Here is a 23,106-nt window from a genome sequence, read left to right as displayed (position 1 = left end):
TCTAACTCATCCCTATGTCACCTTGCAATAACATCCATTATCTGCTGCCAGAATCTATGTTTCTATTACCAGAACTAACTGAAGAAAAGTAACAACATCCGTGTGTTGTAGTATTCCTAATATAACTTAATGTATGGCTGCACCCCTGAAGAAAAGTGTGTAACAACATTCCTGTGCTGTAGTATTCCTAATGTAACTTATCGTACGGCTGCACCTCAGCTGTCACAGAGGCAGTGAACATTTTCTTATCATGTGTTACAAAAACTGAACAGTACTCCTGATCCACTTTTGTACACTGCATCTTCATTTTGACTTTGTGGTACCTAATCAAACTGGTCCTTGATCTGGCAATACCCTGGGAAAAAAGTGACAACATTGCTATTAAAATGTAAGGCACATTTTACAAAAAATAATGTATATAATGGCTATTTGAAAGACCGTATAACTGTGAAGAACTGCTTCCTCTAAACTCTGTGCAGTATGAATTCATATTCCTCAGCAGTGTAAGATGAAAACTGGATGCACCAGCCTATCTTATTAAATATTTAAATAAACCCCTCCTTCTGCTGTTTCCTCACAGATTTATGTCATGAATATTAATCAGATATCATGCAGCAGGGACTCATTTCAGAGATGAACAGGAACTAAAGTTAGCTTCCTGAAAAGGTTTTGGAGACATGCCTTGATATTGGTACAGAAAGTCTTGAGAGATATTTATATTTCTGTGATTGTTTCGTATTTCTCTGGTGGTCCTTAGCTTTTGCATTTAGGACCTGGAGACTGAAATAGCATAATGAAGTTTGAGGTAAGTATTTGTGAACTGATAACAAAACCTGCATTCTGTGAACAGATAGTTTTTGTTCTTCGAACTGCATACTGCAAGGGCAGTTGGGCTAATTGTATGATAAGTGTAACTGGCTTGTTGGGGTAGCAGGGTGGAAAAGAGAGCATCAAACCAAGGAAAATGAATTCTGAGCTACAGAGAGCAGCCAGAGGAACATATTTTTGTGAATTAAATATCCTTTGCTACTGTAATCCTGAAATGTAAAGGGTAGCATATTCTGGTGTTTGTGAAGTACAGAGTTTGTGCTGATGAGGACAGAACTAGAATCCTGACTTTGGTAGTAAGTGATGATGAGTGCACTGGGAGCTGTAGTGGAAATGGTTTTCTGTGAATTGTTAAGTTATATATCTCCCAGCGATGTATTGTGTACTACAAAGATGTACAAGTTGCAGGTATAAGTAAGCTTTTTCACTGTCTCTTAGAGAAAACTCATATGAAGATGTCTTTCTTGACTTTATGATGCCTAAAAAGTATTGCTTGCAAAATGTGCAGTTTGTGCTTCTGGAGGTGGAAGAGGAACTGGAGTGTGTGATGTTATGAGTGAGGAATTCTGAGTTACAAAGAGCTGCGTTCCTTGATTTCCTGAACTGTTTAAGACTTTATAGCATCCTGTACTAAGAATTGAAGATATTTAGTAGACTGTAAGAACGCTTTTGCGGATGTTTGGCAGAAATGGAATTTGTTACTACACTGTTTTTTTTTTTTTTTCTCAGATCTACAAATTATTACTTTTGTTCTTATTTTATCTGAACTGTATCATAATGTAGACTCACACCGTACTTTCCCTCAGGTTTGGACATAGGTAAGGTGATTGACAGGAATGGATGACTTTTAGATGTCACTCTCTTTGTACAAAGGAAATACCATGCAGTAAATACTAAAAATACTGACCTACTTGCAATGTAGAATAATCCAGCCCCCAAAAGACATCCTCCCATATGTCACATACTGTATCTACGCCAGTTATAATCTATGTAAAGTCAGTGAGGGAAGTCCATATACAAAAATGTCTGCTTTCTTAGATACTGCAGATTATGTAATGTAATTCTTTTGAAACTGAAAGGTGAAAATAGAGAGGGTTGAGGGGGCAGTACCCCCCCCCCCACGTGTGATGTATGTAGGTTACCATTCACACAGAATGGACTTGGGAGTAGTAGTAAATAAAGTTGCATATGCTGGTAGAGCATGTAGGGGTTTACTACTCTGCTTAACCTCTGTACTAGTTGCAAAATTAATTGCATTCTGAAATGATTTTGAAATTGACAAGTTCAATTGCTGAGGGTCCCGTCAAATACTGGAAAAACTGTGTAGGTGACTAAAGGCACTACATCTGCATTTAAAGTTTTGCATATTTGATTGTGTGTAGCTCTAAACATGACAGGTAAATGTTGTAGGGTATTTGCTCATGTCTGCATCACAGTTACATGTGAAAAAAGAGAGTGCATCTTGGATGGGTTTGCTACTGAATTTGGTGCCATTTTACAGTTTAACCCAAACTTGACTCTTCCTCATAAACAGTCTTGCAGTGAGGATGGTGTAAGTAGAGATCCACTGACCTGTGGCTGTTTTACCCCATAAGTAAGAGTTGTTCAGTAATTCAACATGTCAAAGTGAAACAAGGTTTTTCAAAGACTTCAGCAGTAGTACTCTTGAATCATGCTACTCAGTGTGGTTTTTGCGGATAGTTTTGTAGATTTAGGACTGGTTTATTTAAAAACTGGTGCATATATTTATTTATTTATTTATTTATTTATTTATTTATTTTACATTTGTTGACCAGGTTTGTCCGACTGAGCTAAGTAACCCTTTTCAATCTTCTCAGAAGATTGGGTTGGAGCATGTTGTGTTTGACCTTCTCTTCCTACTTTTCCTGAATTTAAACTATAATACTTGGCATTTCCAGGTTCTGTTATCACTATAATACATTACTACTGAGTATAGAGTTCACAGGTAAATACTAGTATAACTGCTCTGAAGAGCCACTTTAAGCCTTGCCAAAAACCTGGGGTCAGAATCGAACCTTGTACCTTCCCTCTATGAGGTGAAAGACCTTAACCATTATGCCAGATCACATTATTGACTATGGACATACATTTCCTATCATGTTGATCACCTTTTCCTATGATACTGCGCTTTCTTTTCTTTTCCTGTTTTATTAAACTTTCTCCTTCTGTCAGGTATGACTGTTTTTCCTTGTTTAGTGACTAGTGTTGTCTCTTTTGCTTTTCCTCAGAACATATGGGCTAGGCACTATATATTCTAATGGTGACCTAATACATGTTATGTTTACTGTTCAGACCTCCACAACAGATTTCATTGTTGTATAATAATGTTTCTGTGAAGTGCAAACTATATGCAAACATTCACTGAAGATCAAATATAAACATTCTTTGTATGTTGACTGACTCGCCGTGTTCTCATTTGCAGATCTGAAATCTTGTTTTAGAATTTGTAATGTGTGGTTGTTAAAAAAAACACCTCAGTATAGTGTTCCTCCCCAACCTCTTGCAATTTAATGCATTCAGATGTTGCTTTTTTCTTTATGGAAAACATAGTTTAATATAAATATACATACATGTATGGTCCAAATGTATCTATTGTAAGAAAGTATTTCTGTATTGCACAACTTATAAACAAGGAGATTGTGTCTAGATCTGGGGATGTCCTTACCCCCCCCTTTTCTCAGACCTCAGTATGCCAGTAACTGGATATAATGCCCCCTTTAGCCTGTATCTGTCCAGACCCATGCAGTAACTGCTATGCTCACAGAGGTACCATACTAAAAGGATACAAGGCCTAAACAATATGTCATACATGGACCGACTGAAAGTCCTGTCACTATATTTGGTATCCTTCAGACTGTTAAAAGGTGACCTGTGTCTGGTATACAATGCATTCTCCAACCCATTACTGATGGATTTACTCCACAACAGCAAGTCAAATGGCATAAGAAATACTCTGTCTAGAGATATAAACCTCTTCGGCAACATCAGCAGAATGGTTTGGCGGGACCGGGTATATTTTGCAGAGGACACTTCTGCTGTGGAACAGACTCCCCATCCACATAAAAGAAAGTATAACCCAGTCAATTTTTAAGCACAACTTAGATCTATGAAGGAGAAATGGAAAATTTACCCCAGAAATGATCCCTGTACTGCCAATGGACAGATGCAGTTCATAAATGCTTTATCTCATTCATGGGTCTAATCAAATTATCTATGGTAAGATTCCAGTTGTTCTTATTAGAGGTAATATATAATTATCAGTCAAGAGATGGGTAAGGACAATCCTTTAACCAAATGGGATAGATTATTTTGAGCACTAAAAGGGAAACCAGCTAGGTTTAAAATGACCTGCAATGTCATCTACCCTAGTAATTGCCTATGAACCTACAACTCAGTTAGTTCACAGCACAAAACTGCATTGGTTAAATTAATTCACTCTGCTAAGCACTGTGTGATAGACTCACTCTATTAAGTCAATGCAGATAATGAGCAATACCTGCATTGATACCCTAATGGAGAATGACATTCTCCGACAGGGTATTAATGTACAGATAGCACCTGGTAAAAAACATACTTACCACGTTATGACAGCATATTAAGCTGCTGTGAAGCACAGATAGAAATAAGGCAAGCGGTCGCCATATTTTTACTTTCACTAAATACAGCTTTGCTGTTTAATGTGGGTACAGTAGAAAAAAATACATAATAAGAAAATAAATTTAACACTCTCAACTATGCAAAAGTAACTTCATCAGCAGTTATAACAACTTGCCGTTTTAATTTCCCATTACTAAACACTGCTAGAAAAGCCACATTTAGCAAGGTGGAAAAATGTGTGTGTGCGCGCATGTATGTGTGTTTGTGTATGTGTGCGCGCGTGTCTATATATGAAAGAGGGGGAGAGAGCATCAAGAATTCTCGACATTCAACAACAGTAAGTGACAGAGACCTAAATTCAACAATACTGTCTCACTCCTTTATATCTATATGTTGTAAATATAAAAACGAAATAGCAATAGAAGCATTCCAGCAGCACACATTGTGTGGACAGCAAGAAGTATGAAATTGGAGTTTCTGGCTTTACTGACTAATTGTAAACCTCAGTGAGGGACAGAGCAAAAATATGAGGCAAAATAACGGACAGTTGAGTGGCATGGGGAGCAAGGAGAGTTGCAAGGGCTTGCAGCATATGAATTTTTTTCATTCGTTTCATCAGAATGAGACGTCGTTGGTGTATTCAGTCAGGAATGTGCTTGTAATTTCTTGGCATGTTTCTGTGTATCTGTACATAGACCTTACAGATTTACATAAGTTACACTTTTTATGCATTACTTCCTCCAGCAACAATTACATATGCTCCATCAACTTTGAAAAAGTTGGTGGAGGAGCTATTTTACATCAGAAATATAAAAAATGAATATACTAATAAAAATGTATTATCTAACCACAATAATGCCCTCCAGGGTGGGTGTTATACAAAAAATAACAGCTCTCTCAGTGGTAAAGAGGCCATCAGTCTGTTATTTCCCTAGTAATACTCACCAAGATGGGTTGCCAACTGGCTCACTGACAGAACCCACACTGTAAAACTTGCAGACTCCAAATCTGACCTCAAAGCAGTGACAAGTGGAGTACCACAGGGTTCTGTCCTGGGACCTCTCCTGTTTGGTATCTACTTCTCTGAAATACAGGCTAACACAGAAGGCCTCTGGCTAACGAAGTTCGCAGATGACTGCAAACTAGGAGCCATAGTCAAGTCCCCAAATGATGTGGACATCCTACAGAAGGGCCTCGCTGAGACAGATGTCTGGTGTCAGAGCCATGGCCTCAAGCTCAATGCCAAAAAATGCAGTGTCATCCCCTTTAGTAAAAACTCTGTACCCATAAACTACCACATTGGCAGCAATCTACTTAACACTAAATGCGTGATAAGAGACCTTGGGACCCAGGTGGACAGTAGTCTCTCCTTTGATAGTCACATCACCACAATAGTCAGGAAGTCCTTCTACGTGGCACACCTCATCGTAAAAGGGCTATCCTCCAGGAAAAAAGAGGTAATTGTTCCTCTCTACTCGACACTCATTAGGCCCATTGTAGAGTAGAACGCCCCTTTTGGAATGTACCTCACAAGACATCTGCAGCAGCAGGAAAGGCCACAGAAGTACCTCACAAAGAGGATCACTGGCCTTAAACAAATGCCCTACACTGACCGCCTCAAAAAACTCCAGCTTTACTCCGTAGCATATCGCCTACTCTGAGGTGATCTCTTCCTAACATATAAAGCTATGTCAAACCCAGAGCTGTTGGGCATGCTACACCTAAAGAAACCCCAATCCCTCCGAGCTACATGCTCTAGGGACCTAAACCTTGTCACCACATTAAACAGGACATGCTGGAGGGATAGATTCCTGTCCCAGAGACTTCCCATACTCTGGAACAGGCTACCTATCTATGTCAAGCAAAGGTCTTCATTAGCACTCTTCAAGAAAAATCTTGATGAGTGGATGGGAAATAGGAAATACACCCCGGGGATCACTTCTGTGTGTCTGCTCAACAGTGGCACAGGAAAATAACTAACTTTCTTGGGTGGCGTAAGTCAGGGAACCTTGTTGGCTAGGCGTACGTAGACCCTTGGGCCGATAGCCTAGTACCTACCTATGAACCATGTCAGGCATTATTTCTTACATAACTAATGCATACAGACAAATTAACAAAAACAAATATATAAATATTGCCTGCATTTATATTCCCCCAGGCAATAACACTAACATCCTAGAAGACATACTCCACTGGTTGACCAACACCTACCCCCAGGAAACCATTGTGCTTGGAGATTTCAATATAGACTGGAACTCATACTCCGTAGAGTCCCCTTCCACCCATATAAATATATACGGGTTTATGCAAATAATATCCTCTCCCACTAGGATCAGTAAACCCATTAAAAAAGAAAGCATCCTAGAGTGGATACTTATCAATAGTCATCCCCATATGTATAAAGGTGGGACCATCTCTGATGGCCTCACCTGACTCTCTAACCTATATCATCAGACATAAAACTGTTGATCCCCACCAACCCACTTACAAAACAATTAGAAACAATAAGAACTTCAATCCCGCCAACTTCCAAAATGAGCTAAAAGCATGTAACTGGTCAGTCCTAAAAACGACTGCCACTTGATGAAGCTGTAGTGTTCTTTAATACTAAATTTTTTGCCATACTTGACTCACATGCCCCCGCACGTACCATTAGAACTAAAACAAAAGCTGTACCATGGCTTACAAAGGATACCAAATCAAAGATCAAACTTAGAAATAAAATATGGGCCACCTGGTGTGACACCAAAAACGCTCTAGATCAATTAAGATATCGGCAGCTTCGTAATGACACAAAAAAATCCATTCTGCTAGACAAAAAAAATACTATTATAATCTTCAACAAAGACATCAAAATAAACCTCAAAAGTTTTGGGCAGGTGTAAATAAACTCCTCCATCCAGGACACTCCACCACTCCTACCCCTTCCACTTCTACCCATAAATCTCCAGAAGAGATTGCTAACACCTTTAACAGCTTTTTTACGGAGACTGTCCAGACCCTTGATAACCAGCTAACACCCATAAGCACTAATTCTGCTGTAACCTCACCCACTACCCATCTCCCCTTAAGTTTCCAACCAGTCTTTACCTCACTTATCTGATCCCTGCTTAAAAAACTAAAACTGACCACCCTATATGCAGATCTCCTTCCTGCAGAGTACCTACAAAAAGCCTCTGATGTCGTAGCTTATCCAGTCTCAATCTTGATCAATAGAACCCTAACTGAAGCCTCCATCCCCTGCATCTGGAAAACTTCCCATGCCATACCACTCCACAAAGGTGGCAATTCCACAGAACTATCAAATTATAGACCTATTGCCATACTTTTGTCACTGGCCAAAATAATGGAGAAATGTATCCATAAGCAACTATCTCATACAAAACAATCTGCTGGCTAACATGGCTTTAGGCCATACCATAGTACCTCCTCTGCCCTCCTCTCTTTCTCCAATGTCATAAATCATAACTGTAATAACAACAGACTATCCTCAGCCCTCTTCCTCGTCCTATCCAAAGCCTTTGATTTGGTCAACCACCAATTACTCACTGCCACTCTGAAATCCATTTCCTTGAATGGCCATGCTATTCAATGGTTTCAGTCATATCTGAATGGCACACAACAGGCAGTTCTATGGCAGGGAAATTTATCTACTCTACTACTCTTCACCCTTGGAATTCCCCCAGGGCTCTATTTTAGGACCTATTCTCTTTTCAATCTTTATTAATGACCTTTACTCTGCCATTCCAGATGCTACATGCATCCAATACGCAGATGATTCCACGTTGATCTGCTCAGCCTCCACCCCATCTGACCTGCTTACACTACCCCAGAAAACATTTAGCACAGTTGAGAACTGGCTCTCATGCTGCCGTTTGCTCTTGAACCCTGAAAAAAAAAAACCTGCTAATTTTCTCCCCCACTTACAGGTCTACACCACTTTCCTTTACAATATCCTCTAATAATGGAACTGTTATTTCCCCAGATGACTATACTAAACTCTTAGGGGTAATAATTGATAATAACATTAAATGTGATGTGCATATCATTCAATATTAAAACCTTCAATAAAAAAACTGGGCTTCCTATATAAAAATGAACCTTTCCTTACCCCACTAGCTAGGACTGCCATTGCCCACACTTATCTTCTTTCCACCCTTCTCTATGCCTCCTTCATTTTCACTAACTTGAACAAATCTGAACTCTGCAAACTCTCAAGCTGTTATAATCACATTGCTAGATTTGCCACTGGCTCTATATACAGAACTCACCACTGTCAAAACCTTAAACCTGTAGGATGGCTAGAATTGCCTAGCTTACTTCAGTACATTCAACTTGTAGTAGCCCACAAAATTCTCAACCAACCAGATAATACCCATGCACTTAAAAACATTATTTATCCCCACAGGAACATGAGGCCACTTCGATCTTCTAATAAACTGCTAATTCAAACACTCAAAACTAGCAACTCAGCTGGTGACTCCTTGTTTTCTAACTCTGTTGACAAAATTTGGCATTCACTTCCAGCTGACCTAACTCAAGAACCATCGTTAAACCAATTCAAGAAAAATCTCAAACAGTATTTAATGACACACTATCTATGCCCCTGTTACAATCCAGACTAACTCCTACCTACGTTACTGTAGTACACAAAACAGTATTGTAAGGAATACCTAGCTCCTTCTGATTGTAACCATATAAGTTTGAGCTATGACCGACTATAATTGTTTTAATGTTCATATTCAATTTCAATGTTATGTTTAATGTTGGAGCTTTTCTCCCCTGGCCTCCGCTGAAAATGGACATGTATCCAGTCGGACTAACCCGGTCAACAAATGTAAAATAAAATAAATAAATAAATAAATAAATAATAAATAACATTGTATAACATTGTTACATTTTAGATTAAACAATATACCTGCTCTATTGTGGTTTATGTTCCTTGTGTCTGAAGTTTTGAAATAGTCTGGCAGCCAGGATATACTGCAATTGACTTTGCACTAACAGCGCAAAGAGGTGTCAGAAGTGAGGCACAACCACTGTCTAGCACATTGCTTGATTCTTTAACTATAAAGACCAGAAGGTTGACACATCTAGATTAAGCAGCATACTTTAATAAAAGTGTTATGAGTAATCACACTGCACTTTCTACTGTCAGCTGTATATCTTCAACTGGCACTTGCAGAACTCTGTGGAGACAAACGCAGAATGGTTTTAGTCATGATCCATTTTCACAATCAGCCAGACAAACTGCAGGATTCTTATGGGACATGAATAGTGCTTGACCTATTACATAGTAATTTCTCATGCAAAGTAAGTGGTCCAGCCATACTGCTTCATTGTATTTGTGTGGGTCAGCTGAGACCTCCATCTGTGGGTGACGATTGGACAGGGGTTGCATGAGAATGAATACTGCTAATGGGTTAGTGATGCTATGAGAAGCGGGTAAAACTCTTCTCTTGAAGCTGCCCCAGTGATTAGAGCATTCACACTGGGAACTTTTCAGCTTTGAACTGCTTTGAGAATACCTTTGCTGAAAATTTCCAGTAGTATGATGTCCTTAAACAACAGCGTTTTTCACTTTCTGCTGATTAGTCATTCGGTGGGAGTGTGTGATTCTGTCTGATTCAAGTAACAGTGTTTTTCATGGGTGGATGAGATGCGATATGTTACTCTTCGTGACTATTACCAAGGTTCGTTGGAATACCCGATTTAGGATCCTCGTGCACCGTCTGTTGGTAGGATGTAAAATAAATAAATAAATAAAATACACATGTAATACATTGGGTACATTCAGCTGGTTTCTTATTTTGCAACATTTGCCCAGAACAGCAGCTTTCCTTCTGAGACACACTGTCACAGTTTCTCTTGCAGTTTATTCATGCTGCTAATGAACAGCTCAATTTATATTATGCCTGATTAAACAAATGTACTCACTCTGCAAACTAACTTACGAACTGATCAGTTATATACTATCCGCACAACAATACCATATAAAGCTCCCAAAGATGTATATGTCTTTGGCTATTCATTGCTACAACGTTAGACCTTGGTGTATCTATTTGTGACCTAAATAATTATTACCACTGTAACAGCTACAAACAAATGCAATCTGACGGCCATGCTGCTCAATGCTGGAAGTCTAAATCTCAAAATGCACTCACTCAAAGCAGTCCTTAAAATGGAGAACATCGACATTTGTGCTGTAACAGAGACCTGGTTCAAAGTAGCATTAAGCACCCCTGCACTACCAGGCTATAACTCATTCCACACCTTTCGGCCCTGGAACTTGGACTGAAGCTCCAAAGTGGTGGTGTTTCCATATTCATAAAGGATGCGCACACCTTCAACTGGTAGCCCAACATAACGCATCAGAGATACTTCAACTGCAGCTAACATTGGGTAAGACAGCAATTTCAGATTGTAACCTCCTATAGGTCCCCAACCATGTCCCAAGACTCACACTCCACATTCCTAACCACCCTGGAGAATATTAGGGTCCAGCCTAACACTGTCATACTGGGCGACTTCAACTACACCTCCATTAACTGGTAAAACTACTCGTGCACCAATACACTTGCCCAATGCTTCTTGAATTCATTAATTTCAATGCCCTGGACCAGCTCATTCTTACCCCCACTAGAGGTAGCAACATCCTTGACCTGGCCATTACTAAGATGGGCGCCCATTGCTCTACACCAATAGTCACCTCCTCCCTGGTTAGATCCGACTACAAACTAATCACCTTGGAAATCCCCCCCCCCTCCCCACAAAGGTAACCACCATGAATTACTTCAAAGCTAATTCTAGGCTCCTAAAAACAGAGGTGGCTAACTTCACGGCACCCATGCAGTGGAGAATGGTTGCATGACTGCTGAATCATACACCAATGCACTGTATGAACACATACACAAATGTATAGATCTCGCCATATCCAATAGAACAAAAATGCTCTCCTCCAAAAAAAGGAAGCCAATCTGGTGGTCCCTGGCATAAACAAACTCTACAACAGAAGGAAGAAATTGATGCAGAATAAGGTGAAGTCCCAAGACTGTAAAAACTCCCTTATCAGCCTCAATAAAAAGTTGAGATCCCTCATCAAATCCTCTAAAGCTAGCTATGAAAACAGAATTGCAGCAGATAGTAAAGACGGCCACAAGGCCTTCTATATTTATGTCAAGAATCTCCACGGCAATACCCAGATTTGCTGTGAACTACTGCACAATGGTAACTCCTTTACTGAGCCAACAGATACTGCCAATATACTGGCTGACAGATTCAGTGCCAACTTTACCCGTCTCCCCCCCCCCCCCAAAGGACCAATCACAATACCAGTAGATTGCTAGGCACCCAGTATTATTGCTGCACAGGTTAAAACAGCACTGTTCAAGGCCAAGAATGCAGCTTCTATGGGACCTGAAAGTATCCCTGGCTGGGTTCTACATGAACTACAGTGTGAACTGGCACCAAACCTGTGTGCCCTGTTCAATCACAGCCTCACCTCAGGCTTTCTGCCTACCGAATGGCGCGCTGCTACAGTCATCCCTCTCCACAAAGGAGGAGCGACTACAGACCCTGGGAACTATCGCCCCATTAACCTGACGAGTCTGATATGCAAAGCTATGGAACGCATCATCATGGACCTAATAAACAAAGATGTACGGAATCCCCAAACTCTGGATCCCACACAGTTTGGATTTGTGAAGGGTAGATCATGCCTGCTCAACCTGGTTGACTTTTTTGAGCCAGTCACGAGAGCTGTGGATGAAGGCAAGGTGGTTCATGCAACCTACCTTGATCTGGCCAAGGCCCTTGATACCATTCCCTACTCACTAAGCTAGACATCAACCCCTATACCACTAGGTGGGTTGCAAACTGGCTCACAGATAGAAGTCAGACTGCTGACCAGTCACAAGTGGAGTCCCACAGGGTTTGGTCCTAGATCCTCTCATGTTTGGTATCTACTTCTCTGAAGTCCAGGCCAACATGAAGGGACTCTGGCTGAGAAAGTTTGCAGATGATTGCAAGTTAGGAGCTATTATTAACTCCCCAAGTGATGTTGACATCCTGCAGAAAGGCCTTACTGAGACCAACAACTGGTGTCAGAACCATAGCCTTAAGCTCAATGCCAACAAATGTGTCATCATCCCCTTTGGGAAAAACTCTGTTCCCATGAATTACCAAATCGATGGTAGTCCACTGAAAACAGAAGGCGTCACAGGTTGACAGCAACCTCTCTTTTGACCACCACATTGCCACTGTGGTCAGAAAATCCTTCTTTGTGGTACATCTCATTACTAAGGGTTTTGCATCCAGGAAGAAAGAGGTCATTGTCTCCCTCTACTCTTCCCTCATTAGGCCAGTCATCGAGTACAATGCCCCATTTGGCATGTACCTCACTAGACATCTACAGCAACTGGCGATGCCGCAAAAGTACCTCACAAAGATGATCCTAGGCCTTAAACAGTTGTCCTATATGGACAGACTCAAAAAAACTCCAACTATTCTCTGTCTACTTAGAGGCGATCTCTGCTTGACTTACAAAGCCATGTCTGACCCAGCTCTGTTAGAAGTGCTACATCTAAAGAAATCCCAATCCCTCTGCACCACACACTCCAGAGACCTCAACCTCATTACCACAATCAACAGAACATGCTGGAGGGACAGGTTTATAACCCAGAGACTACTCATGCTATGGAATAGACTTCCCATACATGTCAAACAGAGCACCTCACTGGCTCTCTTCAAGAGAAATCTTGATAAGTGGATGGGGAAATAGAAAATTCACTGCCGGGGATCATTCCAGTGGCTGTACTCAACAGAAGCACTGGGAACTAATGTCGGGTGGCACAATGCCAAGGTAATCCTATGGACTAGGCTTGTAAAGGCTCCAGGGCCATTAGCCTAGTACACACCTATGAACCTAAAAGCTACTATGTACAAAGCTCCTGATTAAAATGAAAAAGCAACTGTATGTGTATAAATTCTAGTAATTTTCATACATGATGCTAACAATTGGTATACAAATTTTTACTACCAATACATGCAGGTGATATTTAAGCAGTCTGTGTTCACAGTTTAATCCAAATTACATGGTTAAGATAACAGTACTTTGCACGATGGGACATCTTACTTCTTTGTTTAAATACTTTAAAAAAGGTTAAATGAATACATGAACTGTGATGTTGACTACATTGTAGATAAAAGGAGTTTTATGGGGTACAGCTAATTCAGACAGCTGTTAGTTAAGGTTTGTTTATTCTGTTTTAGATTTCTAAACATTAAATCTCAGTTGAACTCCACATATGAGCCTGTCAAAGTACAATTAAAGAAACTCTGTAAACTATTCCTTCAATCCCAGATGATGACACAAGATAAAAAATACTGTCAATAAAGCAAGACAGAAGGAAGGGAGTGTTACTGAAAAACTACGCAGGTTTTTTTATAGTAGTTTATTGGCCATTTTGGGCTAATTTCTATCTCTTTTGTTTCCCTACTATAAAAGTCGCATTTGCACAGTTTTGCGCACCGGGCAGTGCCAGTTAGCTACAGTTAAATTATTCCTGGCTCCATTAAGTCTCCTCTTCAGTTTTTCCCTTGAAACTAGTCTAACTCTCAACATAAGCACTCAAAAAGCATCTTACAGCCCAGCACTTGTTCAGACCTAATAGCAAGCACTAATATACCCTGACACTGATTGCCCAGCAGGGCAAGGCTCTTTATTCACCCCTCACCAACCAAGCGACTAAGCAGCTCACCCTACTATTCAGGCATGACCAAAGGGCAACTTCAGGTACACTCTCTAGTCCAGCTGGTTAATCTGGTTATCCTGAGGCAATGTTACAACTGCCTCATGTACACAGACAACCCTCTCCTCCTATCACAAAACAGTAACATATGCGAGAGATGCAATTATACAGCCAAACTGGAAGACTGGAACAGACGGTCAAGAGGAGAAGGTTAACACTTGCACCACAACTCCAGCCGCACACAGACCTACTAAAACAGCACTGGCAAAAAATACACATAAATACACAAAGTCATACTCGGAGGCTCTAAATAAAAACCTGCAAAAGCATCAGAGACCTCCAAAGCAGACACCCAAACAACCTGCACTTCCGTCACAAACCAGACAACACATAAAACACAAAATCAGTGTGCTGCACAACCACAGCCCTTAAGGCGAAATAACATACCTAACACACTAGTAATAGGTGACTCTATAGTCAGGCACACTGACGTCCCACTCACTAGGCTGGACAAGCAGAAGTTTACTGTTAGCTGCCTGTTGGGAGCCAGAATCTGCCACATAACACAAGCACTCAGGTCACTCCAGAACAAGTACAAATATGACTCTGTCTTTGTTCATGTTGGTGTGAATAACCTGAGACATACCTCCCTGGACTACATGAAAAGAGACATGGAAGTGCTCTCTGATCATGTAGCCCAGGCTGGTATGACCCTGACCCTGAATAGCATCCTGCCCTCACCAAGAATGATACCTCCGTATAAAGAAAAAATTATCAATTTCAACAATTGGTTAAGCTTCTGGTGTCATTCAAAAGGGATCCAGTGTCTGTCAGCCTGGGACAACATGCTCAACAAGCCGCATTGCTTCACAAGAGACGGCTTGCACCTGTCACCCCTAGGCTTTCGAATACTGGCCAAGGCTCTTGCTGCCCCCATAGTGCCTTTTTTAGGCAAGGCTCAAAAGTCAAACCCACCTCCATAAACAACACAATTAACAAAAAACTGAGGATTATGCTACACAACGCCAGGAGTTTAAATCTCAAAATGCACATGCATGGAGAACGTCGACATCTGTGCAGTAACTGAAACCTGTTTCAAGGCTCCAGACAGCACCCCAGCACTACCGGGCTACAACTCATACCACACGTTTCAGCCACAGAACACGGACTGAAACACAAATGGAGGGGGTGTATCCATATTCATCAAGGATACCTACACCTTCAGGTTAGTGGCGCAGCATGATACCTCTGAGATCATCCATGTTCAACTAACATCAGGAAAATCTGCAATGCAAATTGTGGCCTGCTACAGATCACTCTCCATGACCCAGGACCACCACTCCACCTTTCTGGAGACACTAGAGAACCATGAAGGTCCTACCGAACACCCTGATACTGGGCGATTTCAATTACCTTACCATTCACTGGGAAAACTACTAGAGTACAAATTCCCAGGCCCAGCGCTTCCTGGAATTCATCAACTCAAATGCCCTGGATCAGCTGGTAAACTCCCCTACCAGAGGTGAAAACATATTGGACCTGGTCATCACCAACATGGGTGATAGGTGTTCCACACCGGAGGACAACCCGTCACTGGTTAGATCAGACCATAAACTAATCACTCTGGATGTCCACACCCCACCACCACCCCCAACTAAGGAAACCACAGTAAAACACTTTTCTAAAGCAAACTTCACCTTACTTAAGACAGAGGTGGCAAGTTTCACAGCCCCCACGCTAAAGGATAACGCTGCCCGAGATGCAGAAGCCTTTACAAATGCACTCTATGAGCACCTACAAGGATGCACGGATCATTTCATCCCTAGCAAAACCAAGACTCGCTCCTCTAAGAGAAGGAAACCAGTTTGGTGGACCCCTGCAAGAGAAGGAAACCAGTTTGGTGGACCCCTGCAATAAACAGGCTATACAATAGAAGGAGGAAACTAGTTCAGAAAAAAGCAAATCCCAAGAAGGAAAGACATCCCTGATCAGTATCAGTAAGAAACTAAGGTCCCTCATAAAATCATCCAAGGCTAACTTTGAAAGAAAAATAGCCAAGGATTCAAAAGATAACCACAAAGCCTTCTTTAGCTATGTTAAGAATCTAAGTGGCAACTTGCAGATATGCACTGAACTAGTGCAAAACAGCACAAACTATTCTGAACCTACTGATATTGCCAACATCCTGGCAGATAGATTCAGTGCAAACTTCACCCTCCTCTCACCACCAAAAGGGCCCACAACAATACCGGAAAAGTGTAGTGTCCCAAAAATCACGCACAGGTGACAACAGCACTTTCAAAAGCCAAAAACACAGCATCAATGAGACCAGATGGTGTCCCAGGCTGCGTCTTGCATGAACTACAGAACAAACTAACCCCCCACCTAAACACACTGTTCAACCTCAGCCTCTCCACAGGCTATGTGCCCATACAATGGTGCACAGCAACGGTTATTCCTCTCCACAAAGGAGGGGCCACAACTGACCCTGGTAACTATCGCCCCATAAGCCTGACTAGCCTGGTCTGCAAGGCTATGGAGCGCATCAACATCATGGAACTCTTTAACAAAGACATTAGGAACCTCCAAACATGTGACCTGACCCAGTTCGGCTTTGTTAAGGGCTGATCATGCCTACGAAACCTGGTTGACTTCTTCGAGACAGTCACCAAAGCCATAGATGAGGGAAAGGTGGTTCACACAGCCTACCTTGACCTCGCCAAGGCTTTCGACACAATTCCCCACCCTGGTATTACAGAAAAACTCATCAGCCTGAACATAAACCCCCTACATCACAAGATGGGTTGCCAACTGGCTTACAGACAGAACTCGCACGGTAAGAATAGCGGGCTCCAGGTCCGACTCTAAACCAGTCACAAGTGGTGTCCCACAAGGCTCGGTCCTGGGATCCCTATTGTTCGGCATATACTTCTCAGAAGTACCGGCAAACACAGGAGGACTATGGCTAACCAAGTTCGCCGATGACTGCAAACTGGGAGCCATAATTGACTCTCCGGCTGACACGGACATCCTCCAAAAGGGCCTTACTGAGACGAACATCTGGTGTCAAAGTCATGGCCTCAAGCTAAATGCCAAAAAATGCATAGTCATCCCATTTGGGAAGAACAAAACACCCATAAATTACCACATAAGTGGCAGCCTCCTTAATACAGAAGAGGTAATAAGAGATCTGGGGACCCAGGTAGATAGTAATCTCTGAGATCTGGGGACCCAGGTAGATAGTAATCTCTCTTTTTACAATCATATTGCCAAAGTAGTTAGGAAATCCTTCTATGTGGCCCATCTAATTACTAAAGGGTTCGCATCTAGAAATAAAGAGGTTATAGTGCCCCTCTACTTGTCACTCATTAGACCTGTCATAGAGTACAATGCCCCATTTGGGATGTACCTCAAAAGATACTTCCAACAGCTGGAAAGACCACGAAAGTACCTCACCAAGAGGATTACTGGCCTCAAACATATGTCCTATGCAGCCCGACTGAAAAACTCCGGCTGTACTCAGTGGCATATCGCTTACTCAGAGGTGATCTCTGCCTGACTTACAAAGCCATGTCCAGCTCATTGATGGACATGCTCCACCTAAAGAAATCCAAGTCACTACGAGCCACGCACTCTAGTGAGCTAAACCTCGCCACAACAATAAATAGAACATGCTGGAGGGATAGATTCCTGTCACAGAGACTCCCCATGCTTTGGAACAAAATTCCAAATTACATCAGGCAGAGCCTCTCACTAACACTCTTCAAGAGAAACCTTGACGAGTGGATGGGTAACAGAAAATACACCCCTGGGATCACTTCATTGGCTCTGCTTGACAGAGGATCAGTTAATTAATCATTGGGATGGCGAAAGCCGACACACTCTGGCTAGGCTTATAAATGCCCTCGGGCAGATAGCCTAGTACCTACCTATGAACCTAATGCAGTCTCTGTACAAGAGCACAGAATGATCTAATCAAAATAGATAACATTAAAATTCCCTTTTCAGCGATTTAATAAAAGATTGGAAGAACAGACCTTTAGGATATAGAAACATTTAACATGTCATGATAGGTGAATTTGCATGATGTGTGACCACATGGAAGAAGGTGGTGATTCAGAGACTCCTGTTGCTCTGTCACTGTAGGCCAAAAAATACTGCCAGTGAACTATGCAAATGAGCTTATAATGACAAGAAAATGAGGAACATCATTATAAGGATGGTAGTGGCAAACGCAAATGAAGGTAATCAGTCTTGTGGCATGATTTGGAAATTAATGCATTTTACTTGAGATGCAATTGTTAGAGTTACTGACCACAGTAAACGCTTGGAATTACAGGAGAGAAACCATGAAAACTTTTGCAGGTTAGCTACTGCTTTACTAGATAAATGTGTATTTATTTTTATTTATCCTTTGTTAACTGGGTTAGCCCCACTAGGCTAGTAGCTTCTTTTCAAGAGAGACCAGAAGTGGCATTGATACTACAAGGGGAAATTTAGGCAGCACATCAGGGAATTTTCCCTACTTGTTGTATGAGCACTTCTGGCTCTCATTTCTGGTGTGTAGGTGGCTAGAGGGGTGGCACAGTGGAGGAGAAGGAGAATTTTTTGAGTGGTGTTAATGGCATTTTGGAGAAATCTGCAGTGTCAGAGAGTTTGGATAATGATGGAGTTACAAATAACCAGTGGTTAGCTGTTTTTTTCTAGCCAGGATGTACGAAGTTTAATGTCTTATGACGTGATTATTATGGAGGTTGAACCGGGAGGGCTTGAAGATGCACAGTTGTTACACTTACAGTAATATATAAGGATGAACCTGGTGAAGGTTCAGAAATATTGTGGGTTGAGATGGCAGACAGAATTTTTGGAGAAAATCGAGAGAAGATTTATGGTTCTAAACAAAATGAAGTTATAAAACAGAAAACCTATGATTGGCTGTGGGTGAAACAGTTACTGTAGCTTTAATAAAAAGAAAAGACCTATTGTTAGAATAAGTAAAAAAAGACTGGGTGTTGGATAGATATTTTATTTGGGAGAATATTATTTTGCCTGCTGGTTTTTGTGTAAAGGATGTTAGACGTTTGAATAGGAACCTTTAATAAAGAAATATTTGGACATTTGCAAAAAAGAAAAAAAGTGACTTTCAGTGGAACAAATATATATTTTTTTGTGGATTAGATGTGAATCTTTCTAAGACTTTTTTTTTGCAATTTAGTACTGATGAGCTTGAAAAAGAAACTATTATAAATTGTTTAAAAGAATATTGTGTTAACACAAAGGATGCTAGAGATGTTTGGGACAGCAGATGGGAAGCTGATATAATGTTAAAAAATGATGGGTGGATCTGTACAACACTGTCTAGAACAGAAGCTGCCATTAAAAAAGCAAATACTTCATAGAGCTTATAAAATATCTCATGGTAACTATAAGAATCAATCAGAGGAGGTTAGCAAGGATTGGGAGGAGCGATTGTATAAGCAATTCACAAAGAAACAACGGGAGGATATATGTATGTCTCCCAAATATGCAACAAAGTCTAGAAGATTTAGGATTTTTGCCTGGAAATGTTTATATAGATATTTTCATACCCCAAGTGACCCCAGAGAATTTTTCCTCAGGTAGACAGCAAATGTTGGAGGTGTGACAGGGAAGAAGTAACTATATTTTGTGGGAGTGCTGTAGGTTGGCAGACTTTAAGGACTCCCTGAGGGATGCAGTGTCAGAAATGCTGGGTTGGTGGATTGGTGTGACAAGGGAGATGATTTTTTTGAGCTATGATACAGAATCGGAATTACTGAGACATGGTAAGGCCTTCCTGTGTCTAATTATGGTGGCTGCCAAAAAAGCAATTTCTAGAAAGTGGAAATCAAAAGCTAAAACAACTATATAAGAAGTAGTGAATATAGTAACAGAGATAAAACAACTGGAATTGAGATCTTTAGAAAGGTGTAGGAGCAAATTATATAGGAAAAAATGGGAATAGTGTGAACAATACACACACGAGAGAAATGAGGTTTAACAAGAGGGTATGACTTAAATGAGCTTTGTAATGTTTGAATGAAAATTATTGCACAGGTTATAAGTGATATATAATGTTTGCAACTGGAAGTGTGTTGATGTGGTTTGTTTTCATTTATATAAATGTATGATTATTAAACCGTAATTTACAACATAAGCAAAGATGTTTTTGTTTAAAAAAAGGGGCAGAAATGGAATAATTTATATAATGTTGCTTAGGTTATATGATATAAAGAAGTATAATGTTTGTTAATATTAATTTAATACTATTTGATTACTTTTGTGTAAGTGTAAATTTGACTGTCACAGGTGATAATTCAATAAAGGTGTTTAAAAAACAGGCTAAAAGGTTAAAAAGAAGGATGAAAAAAACTAATAAAGCTTATTAACTGTAAGTATAGTTTAGCTAACAGGGCTAGGAGAGCAGCAGTAATTGGTATAAAAGACAAAGAGTAAACATGTATACTGCTTAGGGCATACTAGGTTTAAGTCAGATTCTGATGTGGTACAGAAAATTATGGGGCATCAGGTTGTATGGAATTTGGATGCTGAAAGATGTTCTGGGGTTATTTTTCTGTTTAGAGATATTGTCAAGATTTTTGAATGTATGTTAGGATTCCTGGCAGGTTGGTGTCAGGAGAGGGTGTAGTTGGTGTCAGGAGAGGGTGTACTATATATAAACAGATTTGTTTATATGCGTATATATGTTTTTATGTGTATACTGATATTAAAGAAAGGTAAAAGTTATTTTAAGAAATTTTGCCTTTTGTGGCTGTTATGTCAATTATTATTATGGGTGAGATTAATTGTAGCCTAAAAGTTAAAAGGAAAGTAGGTAAATTATGTTAAAAAGGTTAAAGACATTGTAAAATGGGGATGTCTGTGAATTTGGAAGTATAGTCAGTGGACATATAAAAGAGATATTTTACAAATAGAAATTGAATATTTTGCATTTTTGAGGATTTGAAAAAAGTAATAGGTGCTTTTATTAATGGTTTATCAGATAACTGAGGAATTTGGGTAGAACATGGAAAAAATGAGAATATTATAAAAGAAGGTAAAAGAATAAAAATGTACTGGAAAGGGAAAGTCCATAAAATAAACAAAGAAATAAATCTGCTTTTCCAAGATCATGAATCAGTTAGAATAAAATAATAATTGTAAATATTATGAAATGCAAAATAAGTTGTTTGAAGACAATAAAAACTATAGAAACTTTGTTATATAAGCAGAAATGTTTTGTAAAGGGGAGGAAAAAAGTCGTATTGCCTTTTTGGCTAAGAATGTAAAAAATAAATGTCTTTTTATTAAAAAGGATAAATGAAAGTAATATGAGGTATAAGCAGGAGGACATTTTAAATATTTTGAAGAGCATGTTAGAGATACCTCTAAGTATAAGAAAAAGTAAGATGGTTTGGGAAGTGAGGAAATTTTCAGATCAAGCAAAGAAATTGCTTAAGAAAGATATAACTTTAGAAGAATGGGAAGAAGTAATAAACATGTTAAAAGATTCTGTATCTGGTTTAGATGGTTTTTGACATGGGGTTTATAGAAAAGGAGATTTTAAGTTAAAGAAGATTTTACTTGTAGTTACTGAATGGTTAAGTAAGGAAGAAATAGATTAAATATAAATAGATAAAACATTTTATTAGTTACAAAATAATATGGAAAAAAGAAATAAAATAAGTAATTGGAGACCAAGTACTCTGAATAGCTCTGAATATAACATTTTCTTGAAGATAATTCAGATGAGATTTGAAAATGTGATTCATGAAGTTATAATGGAAGGGATTTATGGAATTAAAGGTAAGGGAAAAAGTAATTGATTGTCATGAGAGAAATGACAGATAATATTTAAACAGAGAATAAAGAAGCTAAAATTATGGTGGAGGATATAAATACGTTTTTCATAAATTAAATTGTGCAGCCTTATGGAGTATTTTGGAAGAATATGGAATAGAGGATAAAATACTGAAAGTTTTAAAATAGGTCTATAACAAAAGCACAGTTAAAGTTTTAATTAATGGGTGGTTATTTTCTTGTATTAAATTGAAAATGGGGTATGTCAGGGATTTCCAAAGAGTAGTGTATTAGTATTTATTGCATTCAAAATTAAAACAAGTAAGATTCAAAAAGTTATGAAGAATGGGTTTTTTTGTTGTTAAAAATGGTTTGTGTATTTTTTGCTTTACATCTTATATAGATGGTATGATTATCATTACAGGAAATGAGATTTGGGTGAAGGAGATTTTGATTTATTTGAGTTCAGGTTTAAGAAATGTGGGTTATGTTTAATTAAAGAAAAATAAATGTTTGGGAGATAATAAGATAGGAGTACAATTTAATAAGAAAAATATAGAAGTATTGGGTATTCATTTTGGAAACCTAGATGGTATTAAAGAAGTGGGATGAACTTACTGAATACATTAAAGAAATATGTATTTTTAGAGGACTTTTTATTTATCCTTTATGAAGAAAGTTTACCTAATAAATATTTTTCTTGGAAAATTTGCTTATTTATCTAAAATATGTATGATTTTGTTCAATAGGGAAAAATATTTTTTTTTTCAGATTTTATTTTATTTGGGAATCCAATTTGAACCCTTCAGAAAGGGGTATTATTTATTTAAGTTCCAAAAAAGGTTTAGGTTTAAAGAATCCTATAGTATAAGATGTTTCTATGTTAATGTATTGTTTAATTAAAGTGGGGAGAATTAGGGATAATGAGATTGTAGTATTTTTGAATAAAAATGTAGAATTCAGTAAGATTTATTTTCAGAAATGTTCTTGGTTTAAAATTGTATTTTTATCATCCTTGGAGTAAAATAAGGTAAATGGAGAGCTTTCTGTCACTTGCTTCTTTGGTTTGGAGTTTTGGTTTTGCTCTTTGTGA

General features: G+C 39.3%; 1 protein-coding gene across 1 annotated transcript in view; it reads left to right on the top strand.

Annotated features, from left to right (window-relative positions):
* The first annotated feature begins 645 nt into the window (after positions 1–645).
* The window catches only part of LOC122798708 (gastrula zinc finger protein XlCGF57.1-like), a 138,600-nt gene continuing 116,139 nt past the window's right edge, over positions 646–23,106 (top strand). Inside the window, exon 1 of the mRNA XM_044067803.1 lies at positions 646–805. Within this exon, the coding sequence (XP_043923738.1) occupies positions 794–805 (12 nt within the window). The 5' untranslated portion in view covers positions 646–793. The remainder of the gene's footprint in view (positions 806–23,106) is intronic.

Source organism: Protopterus annectens, chromosome 3.part1, assembly GCF_019279795.1.
Source record: "Protopterus annectens isolate FY-2018-M chromosome 3.part1, PAN1.0, whole genome shotgun sequence".
NCBI lineage: Eukaryota > Metazoa > Chordata > Ceratodontiformes > Protopteridae > Protopterus > Protopterus annectens.
The sequence above is the reverse complement of the archived record's forward strand: the minus strand, read 5'-3'. Positions and strand labels throughout refer to the sequence as shown.